This window comes from Lipophrys pholis (genome assembly GCF_963383615.2).
Source record: "Lipophrys pholis genome assembly, chromosome: 2".
NCBI classification, from domain to species: Eukaryota; Metazoa; Chordata; class Actinopteri; order Blenniiformes; family Blenniidae; genus Lipophrys; species Lipophrys pholis.
Window position 1 is genome coordinate 10,137,957 of NC_137636.1, and position 15,027 is coordinate 10,152,983.

Sequence of the window (15,027 nt, forward strand, 5' to 3'; positions counted from 1 at the left end):
AGACTCTCTGTGCTTTGGGCTTTGTGTTTCTTCTACTTCGTGCAGTGAATGCTTTGGATTATAAAGAGGAAAAATGGGAAGAGCTGATCTAAACTAACAGGGGGAGGAAAAAAGAAAAGAAAAGAAAAGAAAAGATAGCCTTCATTAAAATCCCGGAGCTCCTCTGTCCTGTTGCTGTTTCACCCAGCCTGAGTCAACATGCAGCAGCAGCAGCAGCAGCCTGAGACCCTGCAGCCCACCCAGCAGACAGCCACAGAGATCCTGGACCCGACAGGTACTCTCATATTAAACTCATTTTTATTGGAGTGTATTTGATGTTTTCATTAGATAAAGCTCCTTAGCAAACTGTCCCATCCTACCTTGGTTAAAAAGAATAAATTAATTAATTAATCTTTTACATCCCAAGAGATAAGATTTCAATCGGCACTCTAAATGTTACTGTTGTCAATTATTTGACGGTCATCAGTTAGTTCGGTTGCCGCGGATTTAAAGCAGTCCATCTCTTACCTGGTTCTATATTAAAATCTTCTTTTTTTGTTTGCTTTTAAGAAACAAATAGGATCTAAAACAGCTGGAAAAGGAAATGAAGTGTGTCATAAAATACTAAAACTTTGAAAGTATAGTCTTCACTGCATAATAAAAGCGCTTTTAATCCTTTTATACTTTGTTTGGGGAGAGAAACTGTACTTATTGTACTAAAAAAAAATGAATTTAGTAATAGTTCAAATGTAAATCTTTTGCATTTTACCTAAAAAAAAGAATCAGGATGTGAGCGTGTGTTTTTGTTCTATATGTTGTTCATATTAAGTATATATGTCTCATTCTATTGTAATTCTACTACCAACATATTAAACATCCAAAGGGTGGGGGCATAAATAGACATAAATAGAGGATTGTATCTGGATTATATGGCTTGTTCAGTGAGATTGAACCGTTTCCTCTTCAGTTCAGTACCAGCGTCGGAGGAAAACGGCTCTGTGGGTGACGGTGTCTCTGCTGGCGTTGGCTCTCCTGGTCTTCGCCATCGGCCTGATCTCGGCCACTCGCACCGACAACGTGCCCGTCGCTGGATACTACCCCGGCATCACTGTGAGCCACAGCCTCAGACTCTAACGACCACAGACGTTGTCTATTGTTTGATTCTTTCGTCAGGCTCAGCCCTGATGTTTCTTCTTGTGTTTTCCAGCTGAGCTTTGGGGCTTTTCTGGGTATTGTTGGAATCCACCTGGTGGAAAACCGAAGGCCTATGGTGAGTTCATACGATGACGATGACCCGCTGTAGACATGGCTCCAACACTTCGAACAACATCCCTCGACGTGTGAAATTTTTCTCACATACATTTTAACCTTAAATCTACTTTTTAAACTTTCCACTTTCTCATCGTTTCCTTTTTTCAATCCATCTGATCGGTGCGGTTCACATCCTGTGGAGGGAAAAAAATTGGATTACAAGAACGTCAGACATCTTTCGGCTCCCCAGAATTAGAAAAAAAAAAACTGTCTTCTCATTCAGAATAACTCATTAGTTCATTCCAAATACCAACAAACTGTTCATAAGAAGAATGTTTTCAGTCGTCATGGCTTGAAAATAGACGTTTGTTTACGTGTTCCTTTAAATTAAATTGTGACGATACAAGAGAAAATGTGACGCGTTACACGTTTACATTCATTTGCCCTCCGTCATTATTGTGATAAACTTTGTGCCGCTTCTTCAGTTGATAAATAGAAAGTGTGAACATGGACAAACATGAGAGAGATGTTAGATTAGACATATTCAGCTCACTCAATGTAGTAACTGTAGTTTGACAGCCGACGTTTTGATTTGCATCCAGCTTCTGTCACTTGAGTCACAATGAGGTCATTTTACAGTTTGTTTTGACTTTGGTGCATTTTATCCAGGCACTCTATATGTTCACTTCAGCCACATATTATGATGTGTTTTACTTTTTATTTACGTTCCAATGATAACTGTTTGGGTGTTTGACAACGGGCATAATTACAAGTAGGACGAAGTGCATCGGCGGGGGTTTGAAACGTGCCCCGTGCTCGGTGAATAGAATGCCGTAGATGTTTCGTCCTCCGTTGGACACGATCAGTTTTGTACTCGTCACAAAACGTAGTAACGTTTGTTCACGGTGGAAACTTCAAATGTGCAGTTATATTCACAGTCTGCTGTTTGTTTCATGTCAAGGTGACTTCTTCATGCTATTCATCCTCTAAAAATGAACCGTTGTTCCTGGAAAGCTGGAACATATATAAATACACACACATCATAAATTAAAGGATTATGTTACAGACTTTACAACTTCACTAAACTGTTTTACAGGAAATTGCTCCGCCATGAGCAAGGAGCAAATCGGATTATTCCACGGTGGCATAATGTGTCCTTGGTCCTTGGGCCCGGGTCAGGATACGTGACTGGATTTGTGGTCGTTCGTCTCTGGACTTCAGTGACAGGAACAGAAATCGTATTAGTATTGGTCAGCTGCTGACAGCGCTGCTTTATTTCATACTGGGACGCAGATATAATATCATCAAAGTGCCTCTCATGTCGAACCGGGTTCAAAACGTTATCACGTTAACGACTCCAAAGGGGAGTCCACTTACAGGTGGGCTGAAGACCTGCGTGTACACAAACACAAAGAATACAAAAACAGCCACAAAGAGATGCAAAACTAAACAAGTGTGTGTAAAATGGGTAAGGAATTATGAAAATCTAAAAGTGGGACATTCAAAATGACCACAGGCATGTAAAATGATCACGTACGAGTGCAGATTTACTCAAAAAGAGAAAGAAATTGAAACCAAGAGCTGCAAAATCACGACAAACACAAAGACGACTACAGAAAGATGCACAATGACCAGAAAAAAGACTGAAGCGAAGAGAACTTAAAGGAAAAATATAAATAAAATACAGTTTCACCACAAGGAAGGGTAACAAAAACAGAAAAACTCAAAATTCAAAGCTTAAAGCAAAGAAACACAAAATAAAATGAGAAGAAGACAGAGGGGGGAAAAATAAAAATAAACTCCAGAAAGAGGAAACGTGACACCAAAGTTTCAAAATAAAATAAATAATGACAGAAAAACCATTAGGAGGTGTAACTAGAGGACAGTATGTATAAAGCTTTATTTCTCCTGAGGGATTGTGTTTTGTTTGTTGCACGTTGTGCTCAGCAGGTTCCCGCCTCATTTCTCCCCACAGTGACGCCAAATTAAGAACTGAAAATTGTTGAAAAAAAGAAAAAATAAAGAAAAAGAAAAACCCTCAGAGTTAAAAACAACCTCCAGTCGGTCTGAGCTGATCTCAAAAGAAGAAAGTCCAACGCTGCTTCAGGGCCGCCGGCCACCAGAAACTGTTCTGTCATTCAAGTCGTATCGCCAGTATCACGTTCACATGACATGAAACCGCCCAACATAAGACTGAAGAGGACACCAGTGACACCGAAAACCTCAGCAGATCAGATCAGAGTCCTTCTTTTCTCCTGGCCTTAATCGGTCTTTAATGTCATGGGCAACGAAACACCTGGTTTCATGTCATAAAGGATTGAAAAAAACTAAATTAAGATGAGAATATACTCCACTCCTGAGACAAAAACTCAAATGTCACAAGAGCCCATGACAAGTCTTAGTAAAATAAACACACAAAAAAACGAGTAAAACGTTTGATGGACGTGTCCCTTCATAGGACATTGAGTCAAACACCACACTCAGGGGCGGTAATGTGTGTCTCGTTCAAAATGTTGACAAACTAAGAGACCCAACGGGACGGCGAAAATGTCATTCTAACTCTATTCCAACTCTATTTTTTTAGTCGTGTATTCCATGGAGGAACAAGAATTCTTAAAAATCAGATAACAGTGATGGTTTTAGGTGAAAATGATTGCTCTCTAATCTTTTTAACATTTAACTTATTATAATAAACAGTTGTTAGAATCCACGTCCAGTCAAAACACAACTTTTTGCCAGCGTTATATGCTTTTAATTTGAAACCTGACAGAAATGTCAAAACTGTTACTATTATAGTTTTGCATGGAAATGTATTTTACTATTGTAATTTGTCCATCACACTTACAACACATTTAGTGTTAAAATGTGTGTTTTAACAAAACAGTTCTAATTTTTCACCACCCCCCCCCCCCCCCCCCCCCCCAAATATTTTGGGGTCATGATTCATTCATAAAAATTAAGAGCCCCATTTCCGTGAGAAGCACTTTGTGAGGTCAAGTTTCGAGATCAGGGTCAGTCAAGCACTAAAATACAGCTGAGTTTAGGATTAGTCTGGAGAAAATCAATGAAACGGCACGAAACCCAACTACGTCCATCCATGTTTGGACTCAAACTCGGATTCTGTGAAGCGAAATAAGAATTCAGAAGAAGTGGTTGTGTTCCAGACAGACGCTCCCTGTGCCTGTCGACATTATCACGCTACGCAGGTTTCCCTGTGTGTGTGTGTTTGTGTCTGTTGTGAATTTTTCATGCGGCGTCCAGGGTGTCGTGTGCCTGGTTCAGATCACACTGTCCTATTTTACTCTGCCACGTCCGATCCGGTCCGCAGGGACGTCCGTCCTGTCACCGCATCTGTGAAGCTCTAACGACACACCGGTGCAGCGTTTTCCCCCAAAACGGCGTTGTTGTTGTTTTCTTTATTCCAAACCTGTGTCCGCCGTTAAACGTGTGAACTCGGGGAATAAACACAAGTCCCCGCTGCCTCTCTGGCATCGCTCCCTCGTCTGTTCTTTAAACTTTAATGGCGTGGTCGTCGCCACACAAACGGCGGTCTACGGTGTCTCTCGTGTGGCTTGATAGTCGCTATGGCACAGGTGTCTTCTTCCCACTCCTGTGTCTGATGGCTCCTTCGGTAACCTGAGATCTGGCCGGCACGGCGATGCCGCTCATTAAAGAACAACTAACCGGACCAACGGCGCAGCGGACACCCGAGAGCTCTGGAGGTTGTTTCGCTTCCTGGATCGCTCGACCCTCTGCGGTCCTGTGACCTCTCATAAAACGGCAGACGGAGGGTTTGATGCCATTCGAGCAGTAAACGGTCAAAGACGTGAGAAGTTTGTCAGCTGCTGCCAAACTTTGAGGTCTTCTGCTCGAGTTGATGAGTTTAAATGATGGAAAAATGTTCTTTCAGGGCAGTTTTTCAGATTAGATATGAGCTCCAAGGACAGACAAATCAAACATGTACAGATTTTACAGCTTATATAGTATGAATCTTAGTTAAAGGGAATTTAATACAAAATACTGAGTAGAAGGAGACAAAGCAGCAATGCAGACCTCAAACACAATTCTGTGACATGTTGCTGTCTGATATATCGACCAAAATCTTTTCCCAGCAAGTTTTTATCTTGCAATACAAGTTTTCACCACACGGTAGTGTATTGAGTCACTCAGAGAAGTAAAAATAATAATATAGCAGTAACAGCGGGAGGATTACAGAAGTGAACAATGGATGGCCCTCTGGACTACTACACAGTGGTGTGGTCTGTGTGATAAGCTGGTTTACACAATTTGTCCACATCTGGACCACAGCAGAAGAAGAAGATTTTAAATGTAGTAATTGCGTGAACAGGAGTTCAGATGGTTTCTTGCTCCGGTTGTCTGTGACGTAATAGCTCCAGGTGAGTTATAGTCCGGGACCACGGGTGCTGGCTTACCGTGTTAAAACACCGCGATCCTTTCAGTAAGTGTTTCAGAAAGTAGAGCCCTCTCCGGTCGTTGACATTTGTTGATAATAGCGGTACAAATCTTCAGAACTCCATTTACCGCCACGTTTCGCTCCATATCTTAAAAGGAGACTGAAGCATGAAATTGCGTCTGTAAAAGGCGAAAGAAGAGCTTCCTCTCTACCTGCTCTCACCTGCCGCCCTGATAACGGGCTTCACCGCTCTGCAAGATTTCTTTATGACAAAATGCGTCTCCGCTCCAGTCGCCTGCCCGCCTGTATCTCACCCGCCGTCGTCCTCCTGGTCACCTTGCAGCCCGGACATACTGGACCTTTAAAGGTCCATATTTTACCCAGGGTGCCGCTGGACCACCGCTTCCTATTAGCGGTGTGTCCAGTGGTGGTCGTGATTGGACGCTGGGCCACCGAACATGAGAGAAAGACCTTGCGGCGGTCAGCGACTTTACTTACGTAAGCTGATAGGCATCTTTACCGAGGCAATAAAATCCCTCTTTGTGTCTTTATCTCCTTTGTCACTAATGTCTTTTCTTTCCCTAAAATTTGCACCATGCATTTCTTCTCTCCTTTTGTTGGTCGTGTTCAGATCCTCCATTTGAAGACAAAGAATGAAAACAATACTGAATGAAAAGATTCAATTACAAGCAAAAGGGAAAAAAAAAAAAGCTTCTCATAGAATTCATGCAAACATGACCAATAAAAACTTTTCTATCTAATCTAACAAATATTTACTTGGTTTATGTGCCATTGAATAGTTGAAACTGAGGATTTTTCCTTGTTAACATCGTCAAGAAGTTTCATAGAAGATCATCGAGTAAAAGATGAACTGCATTCACTGCTTGTAGTTTCAAGGTTGAGCTGTTTGTGGCAAAGCATCATATTTCATGAGCAGACGATTGTGAAAACGTGTAAATAAAGCTGTAGGCAAAAAAAAAAAAAGCAAACTAACATGTTACGTATTCTTGGTGATCCCCAGAATTGAGTTCAGGCTTCTGGGACGTGCTGTGTGAAGTTTCTGTGCATTTTCTCCCTGTGGGTTGTTGTTTTTTTACTCTGGGTACTTTAGTTTAATCCTCCAGTCCACAAAACACACATTTGAAGTCAGCTGGTGACTGTGTGATGGACTGCTAACCTGTCCAGGATCTACAATGCCTTTGGCTCATCTTCTGCTGGGAATTGACCCGTAGACCCGAAGTTTGACTCTTTCAACGAACGTATGAGAGATATTAGATTCCATATTAATGGATTCATTCCAGGAAAAATGCTTAAAAGCACATGGAGCCCTGATTCAGAGTTGAAAATCATTTTTAATAGCCGATGGCACGTCTCTGTCTGTCTGAAGCCTGCTGTTGGTGGAAGGTACTGCAACGCCGCATATGCATTCAAATTGGATGTATGTCTTGTAAAGCCTTTAGCATCTAAGATAAATAATATGAGATTCCATCATTTTCTTTATACGAGAATGAAGTAGAAAGTAGGAAATGTGTATATTTTTATCCTTTATATTGACACCTAATTAGAGATAAATGTGCAGTAAGCCTTGGGGCCATGGTTAAAAACAAGCAAAATATAGTTTTATGTCCAGTATTTCATGGAGCTTTTAAAAAAGGACATTTTGGTATGTCTGCCCTGGTGCTGAAAGTCCAGCTTGAATGTGAGGGAAGGTAGGACACCATGTTTAAAAAAAAAAAAAAGCTATTTATAACATTCAAGTGCCTTTAAATAGGAAGGTTGTATGTGAATTTAGTGAATAAAAAAAAGTAGTAAAATACCTCAGGAGTATAATTATTATACGTACATTTGCAGTGTTTGAGGGATCGGCTTCTCATGATTTCTGTCTCACTGATGTCCACTTCTGAGAGAGAGTGTGTCTGTGTGTCTTAAATCTTTTATAGTGTTTGATTTTCCAGTATCACTGGAGGTTTTTCGGGGGGTTTTTGGGCGGAGCGGATGTTTTATGTGCAGGCAGCTGGTGCTAAGGTAATGTGAAGTAATGCAGTTGTCAGGCTCTATTGTCTCCGCTGGCGAGCCTCGTCTCCCGCTCACAGCCCATAAAAGCCGAAGCCATTTAAGCCGCTAATGAAGTGGAGAGTCTGGACCGGCGGCTGATAAAACCCGCCCCGGAAAAAAAAAAGGCCCTTGTACGTCAGCCTGACGCTTTTCACTTCACTGACAAGGAAAAATATATCATTCTAAACATTTCACAGTTTAATCTGACCGTTTCAAACGTTAACGCTGTATTTTCTTTGTGATTAGCGCCGCGCTTAAACCAGAGGTTTTTAAATCTGTCTTATCTCAGAAAAGTGATTCTATGTTGAGTTTTGTTTGACCTGTTAGGGTGGCGCAGCAAGCACCTTTATACCTGGATATGCTTCAAGACTATGAATTATATCAAACAAGTTACTTTAAATTTACAACCTCAGTTACAGAAAGGTTAGGGATGGTTATTAAAATGTCAATAAATAAGATGCATTTAATTTCAAATCTCATTTTATGTACATTATAACATAAATATATTGGAAAAATTAACTATTGAATGAAAACGATTAGTCGCCTCACAGCAAATCATCATTTAAAATTGTTCACATGTGATTTATTTTCATTGGTCGATGCGGCTTTAACTTTGATTTTTGCATTTTGTATTGAATTCTCTGCTCAGGCATTGATTTCTTAAAATGTTTCTTGAGTCCATGAAGTGTTTCCTACTACAAAAGCATTCTTATTTTTAAAGCATATAGTGTCGTTCACAAGTCCAGAAATCATCAGCAACTTTCAAAACAGTTTGATATCATATTAGATAGTGAATATTCAGTCTTGAATTGATGTACATTTGGTTGAAAATGTGCATCAATTATACGTACATTAGTTTTATATGGTTTTTTTTTATAATGCTTTAATGAAAAGTCCAGTTGAAAGATTAGTAGTATGTTTACATGGTTCTCACATATTGGATACCCCCATTTGGGTTAGAATGACAAAGTAGCAGGCTCTTTTTATGTTGTGACGATTTCACAAAAATATATCTCTTATAAAATGTGCCCCTGTTTGCTTTACTCATAAAGGTTCTTACTCAAATGCATAGAAATGTTTTCTGTGAAAAAAAGTCCGTTGAAACTTTATTCATTTTGTTTGCTTGTTAATTATTTGGAAACATAAATGACTGGTTTTGGAATTGGAGAGGACAAACTGAACATCCACTCAGGGTCTTTTTTTTTTATTTTTTATGATTTCATCGGCTCTCTGTTGTCACTTGAACTTTTGGAAAAAGATAAATAAATGATCATGAACACATTCAGTAACTTGTCCCTGATCACGTTTGTATCTTTAGCTGTCCTGCATCAGACAGGGGGGCTTCCTGGGTGAAGCGTGCATGTTCTACCTCCGCAAGGTTCCATTTTCTCCGGGTCCCGGTTCCTCCCACCTTCTAAAAACTCTGAGGCTAAGTGGTCGCCTTCAGATGTGGATGTGAGCCTCTCTGGTCGTCAGGTCGTTCTGGTAGAACTATACACCTGTAATGACCTCGATCAGCTCCACCACCACACGACTCTCAAGTTGGATGAAGCGGAACAGAATGAGCGCATCAAAGTCTCCAAGCAGGAACTCACTCAGCTTCTTTTGTGCTCCGGCCGTAACAGAGCTCAAACAAAGTGACGTGAACTAATGATAAGTGGCTTGTTTCTGTGAGTAAAAAGATGCGCTGCCTCTTTCCTATGGTTTAAGTTTTTGTTTTTTGAAAGACGCAGCCCCCATTTCAGTCTCAAGGAAGTGGATGTTTCTATCCGGGAGGTTTGGTCCTGCAGGGGCGATTCAGGCGACACTAACCGATGCTCAGCGATAAAGTTTATGTTCAAACATCTGTGATCAGCCAGCTGGGTCTGAGCGTGTGTGTGTGTGTGTTTGTGTGTGTGTGTTTGTGTGTGTGTGTCTGTGTGTGTTGGATCAGAGGAATTACATTGACCTCTCTGCGACACAAAGTCCTCCCTCTTTGTCCTTTACGTTGCTTCTATGTGTGTAAATCAGCCACAAAGCGCCGCTGCGCCGGCAGAGTGAGACGTCGTACATTTCGTTTATTGTCCTGCAGCTCAGAGACAGCAGACGACCAATCAGGACACAATCCAGCCGACATGCCAAGATTACGAACACACGTGAGGATTTCCAATAAAGTCTTGATCAAATCTTGTAGATTCTCATCTTAATACTTTAGAATTCCAACATATGAATAGAACAAAGTTTGACTATAATAAATATAAGACACTGAAAGTTGTAAGTACACGCTTTGTTAACTTCAAACCTAATTAGATTGTATGTCAGTTATAATGGCTTTTAGTTTTGAGTGCTTCCATTTCATACACCAGATGATTCAACATTTTCAGGCAAGGACCTTTTTTTGACGAGTTTCCTTCGAATAACTGAACCTTTTTGTTTTTCCTCATCTGCTCTCCAAATCTCGTGGCTTCCACATCATCCTAGTCATCTCTCCATTGGCAGCCTCTGATCACTGCTTCTCGCTTAGATCCTCGAGTCAAATTTAGATTAATCTGACAACAGAAACGTTTTTTTTCTGCCATTCGCGTCCGTTGCAAAAAAACCATGTGTGGTTTCTTCCTTGTATGTTACAGCTTTACCTTGGATTGAACGACTGCAGGAGAACGAACTGTGATTTTTCTAAAGTATCTGAAGCCCATGGCCCATTATTTCACATCCAGATTCGTAATGCAGTGCTGCAGTGAACCCTCTGCGGATCTGATCCATCCATCTTCTCTGTTTTGGTAGAACCAATCCCCGTAAACTATAAACTGAAGTCTATCGCGGGGTACTTATAGAGAGACAGCCCATCACGTGAGGTTAATTGGTAACTCCAAATGGCCCATATATGTATATGTGAGTGTGTGTAGCTGCTTATATCTGTTTGTCCTGTGATGGACAGGTGACCTGTCTCAGTTGTCATGAAATATTAGAAAACTGTTTGAAATTTAAATAGGGAAACTTTTTAATTGGCTGTAGATTAATTCCTCATCACTGAACCTTGTTGTTTTTTTTTTGTTTTTTTTCTTCCTCACCTTTCTTCAAGCTCGTGGCTTCAATTATCGTCATCAGCATCGGAGTGGCAGCGTCGTTCTTCTGTGCCATTGCAGACGGGATCATCGCTTCGGAGTTCATCGTAAGCATAAGTGTTGGCATAAAGACAGAAAACAACGACAACAAAAAACTATTTTAAGTATTCAATCAGAGCTAAATCTGACATTCAAGGAAGAAATCTAATCAGAGGGCAACAGACAGTCGCGACAGAATTGCCGGTCGGGACTGTGACACAGACACGTTGGTGGGATCAGGGATGAGACTGACCTCACCGACTGACCTGCAGCGAGACGAAGAAACCTCCAGAGTAACGGCTGATTAGATGTGTCCTTTCTGGAAAAAAAATATATAACTCTGATTCAAGCAAACACACAATGAATCAGACTCCTCATTCGAGCAGATACTATAATTTATGTCCATGTGAATCAAGAAAAGCAAAGGTCACATGAGGTGTTTGTCGCTTCCTTCCCGACTTTAATGTGGAAATGTTTGTTTCCACAATGAGCCTGATATTAATATTGATCCGCGTTATCAAACCTCTGCAGATACATATATTTTGTGCTCTGGGTACAATAAAAGTCCCATTTATCGCACATTCAAGCTTTAGAAAGTGGAAATGATTTTAGTAGCCTTCTCATTGCATAAAGTCCAGTGAGGTATAGCGAGGTCGGTGCTGGTTTGCGGTGGACCAGGTGTGAGAAGATGTAGACGCCGTAAACTTTCAGAGCTGCGTTGACGCAGTGGAGGAAGAAGAGGAGGAAGAAAGAGGAAAGAATAAGACAAGTTAAACACATGTCAACATCACAGGATATATGTGATTGCGTCCCTTACAGGACATAAGGCCCTTGCAGGAGGACATGTGTGATTTCTACGCCAGTGGATCGGGCTACGCCTACGACAGCTACTACACTGAGGTGATTATCATAATAACATTTAGATCCTCTGAAACATGCAGGACAGTAGCTTTACTAACATCAAACTCACATAGAAATAGGAAATGAAGAGTGTAATCTGTTTGGTCAGTGCTGTCAAATATCTGCTAAACAGCTTTTTGGTGTTTCATAGAAAATCTCGACAAGTATACACTGCCATCTAGTGGACCTGTTGTATTACTGCAGATAATTTACCAGATCTCTGAATGGAGCGACTCCCCTCTCAATGTTTCTGAAAGTGTTCTCAATTTGATGGACTTCATTGTCTCCAAACTGTTTGTCCCACTCCCCCTTGTGTGGCTGCTTTGTCAGGTTTTCACAATAATCTTTACGTTTTCAAAAATTCTGATGCTGCAGGTGACGTGCCGCACGTTCGATAAGGCCTGCAAGCTGAAACTGAGGAGCAACACGTGCTACTGCTGCTATCTGTACAACTGTGAGAGGTTAGACACTGACAGGGTCTGGGCTGATCTCACTGCAGGGTGAGAATGAGCAGGATCAGGGCTTTGTCAACAGGTTTTCGGAGGTGTGCCGTTATTAAGAATAACACTAAAAATACATGAAACCAAGACTAATAAGATAAAAGTGACAGTTTTTTTTTATATGTAGCACACGGTGACTGAAATATCTTGAGCTGTTACGTATTACAGTAGAAGAGAAAGACTAAAACCAATCAATAACTAGTGAAAAAGCACATAAATACATAAGAAAACGTACGAGTATAAAACAGTGAATTAGAAAGTATTTAGTCTGCAAAAGCAAACGACTGAAATGAGTGAAATGATAAGAGGGTAATTACAGTACTTTGTTAAGAAAAGACACATTTGAACACATGAACATAAGACAAATGCAAAGTTATTTATAGGGCGTCATGAAAAAAACAACTAATAAATACATTACAAATTGCACTTACCCACTCATGTATTCATCTCAGTAGTGATGAACTTGTTCAACAGAAGTTGTATCCTCCGCTGATTAAAGGAAAAAGGGATGAATATAGTGAACAAACTCTACAGCTGGCTTTGCATCCTTTAAAACCATTAACTTTTGTTATTTTTACGCCATGTTTGAGATTTAGATTACTTCTCGTTCTGCCTGTTATGTTTACAAACCTTGTCAGCGAGCTGGCAAAGAGCCGCTGCTCCAGTGTGAAACAAAGCCGCCCTCAGTATCTGCTGCCAGAAATTACAATAACAGATGCTGCTGCTGGAAAGTTGACAGCGATCACGTGACTGTTGGTTTTCATCGGGGCTTTTAAAACGAAGGCAAGCTTTCCAAAAAGCCTCTCAGTCCTGCTCCTCAGTTGCAAGGCTTTAGTGAAGTGATAAAGTGAGTGTCAATGTTGGACGGGTCTTTGTTTTTTATTCCCGTATTAGCAGGGCTTAAATAAAACAACCCGTCACATTCAGTGGAAAGTGGGAGCTGTGCAGCAGAAACAACAGCACAAACTATAAATACAATGTTAAGTCATTTTAAAGCAGGGAGTACTACGGCCTTACTTTCATGCCAGACACAAATAATTCATGTTTCTGGATTCATGGCAGCGACGGTGAAACTCGTAAATCTTCCCTGCTGCAGCATCGAGTACCACACGCAGTACTACGAGTTCACCGGGGTCAGCAGCTGCTGGGATGTGATCCACCTGCACCGGCTGCTGTGGACCTGCGTGGCGCTCAACGTCGTCAGCCTCTTCCTCGGCATCATCGCCGCCGCCATCCTCGGGGCGTACAAGGATCTGGTGAGCGGAGCCGACGGGCCACAGGGACTCAAAGGAAAGAAAATTTAAAGGCAGATATAAACGCTGTCGTGATGCAGATGTTCAGGAAACAACAAAAGTTTTTTGTTTTTTTTCTTTTATTACACTTCTGACCTTTTCTTACCGTTGCCTGCAGGCCAGGCAGAGGATGTGACTTTGAACAACGTAAACTACCTGACATCTGTTCCAGTTGGAACTCAGGATCCTCTGCGGGACGTGCGACAATACAATGTTTTAACGGCAGCTTTACGAAATCGCTGTGAGGCAGGAATCATAATCACCGAGAGGTTTCATTTGTCTCTAAAAGCAGCTGTAACCTGAAGCTACATGGATCTGCTGAAAGAACCAGAGGCTCTGACGGACTGTGTTTGTATATCTCCTGTGTCTCTCGGGTTAAAACATTTTGATTGACGCGTTTGTCCGGGACATACATTTTGTTTCACGACCTGTTAAATCAAAATTCTCCGGCATGCTGTATCCGTCTGCTCCTGTGCGTTTAAGACATGAAAACCTCTGATATTACTCTATGTTTTCGCTGTGATTTTACGATTATGCCTCTTCCAGCACACTGAGCATCACTCACACTTCATTAATTCTTACTAAATGAGCCTTTTTGAAACTTTTTTTTTATTGATTTTTTTTCCTGCAGCAGAAGCCCACTCCACAGATGGCAACCAGCCCGGCGCCTCCTCCACACATCGTGTACAACCCCAGCACCCAGCACATGATCACCTACGCCGGCTTCTGCCCCTCCGGACAGGCTCTGCCCACTTACCCCAACTATCCTATGCCCATGCAGGTAGGAGCTCCGACACACACAGTCTGAATGAAAACACTGCAGGAACATCACAGGCACGTACGGCACCATAAACAATTATTGACTGGTTTGGCAACCAGATGTTTATTTGTTGAAGCAGCACAGCTTCTACTGAGAAGAGCAAACTTGTTTTGCTGTGTGCTGAAGGTACTATGTATTTCACATGTACAGACGTTCATAGGCACAGTCAATTTAGATTCCCCAGATTAACCTAACTTGCATGTCTCTGATGGGGAACCAGAGTAGCCAGAGACAATCACTACGTGAACAGGAGGAGAATTCCAACCTAAACACAGAAAGGCTCTGAACGGGGAAGGAAGTGACGTCTTCTCGCTGTAATGTGAGCGCGCCACACGTTGTACCACCGGTGGTCATATTACCTGCAGATAATTCATCAGTCTCGCTCAGCTGGTCAGGTGCTGATGAAAAGATGGCTAAAAAAAATGACCATCACTCTTAGGCTCACTGGTATTCGATTTATTTTCTTGATCTCCAGTCATTCCATTGTCAAAAAAACTTTATTTATATTCCATTTCTTTCTGAATTTGAGTTTTGTTTTTTTGGGGAGTCATGATGACGCAGGATGATCCTTTGTGAACAGGCACCATAAACAATATAAATAATGATCACCTTGAATTTGAATCACGAGTGTGAGTTTTGCTTATATCATGGCAAGTTTGACTTTAATTCCATATCGCAGCATGATTACAATGCGGCCGATATTTGTGTAGCTGGGACACATGTTGAAGATAAA

At 41.3% G+C, this 15,027-nt stretch overlaps 1 protein-coding gene across 1 annotated transcript in view; it reads left to right on the forward strand.

Moving 5' to 3' along the window:
* tmem255b (transmembrane protein 255B) overlaps positions 1-15,027 on the forward strand; it is a 17,380-nt gene continuing 2,353 nt past the window's right edge. The window contains exons 1-8 of the mRNA XM_080492401.1: positions 1-274; positions 947-1,089; positions 1,187-1,249; positions 10,761-10,850; positions 11,602-11,682; positions 12,058-12,143; positions 13,279-13,438; positions 14,106-14,255. Of these exons, the coding sequence (XP_080348527.1) occupies positions 199-274; positions 947-1,089; positions 1,187-1,249; positions 10,761-10,850; positions 11,602-11,682; positions 12,058-12,143; positions 13,279-13,438; positions 14,106-14,255 (849 nt within the window). The 5' untranslated portion in view covers positions 1-198. The remainder of the gene's footprint in view (positions 275-946; positions 1,090-1,186; positions 1,250-10,760; positions 10,851-11,601; positions 11,683-12,057; positions 12,144-13,278; positions 13,439-14,105; positions 14,256-15,027) is intronic.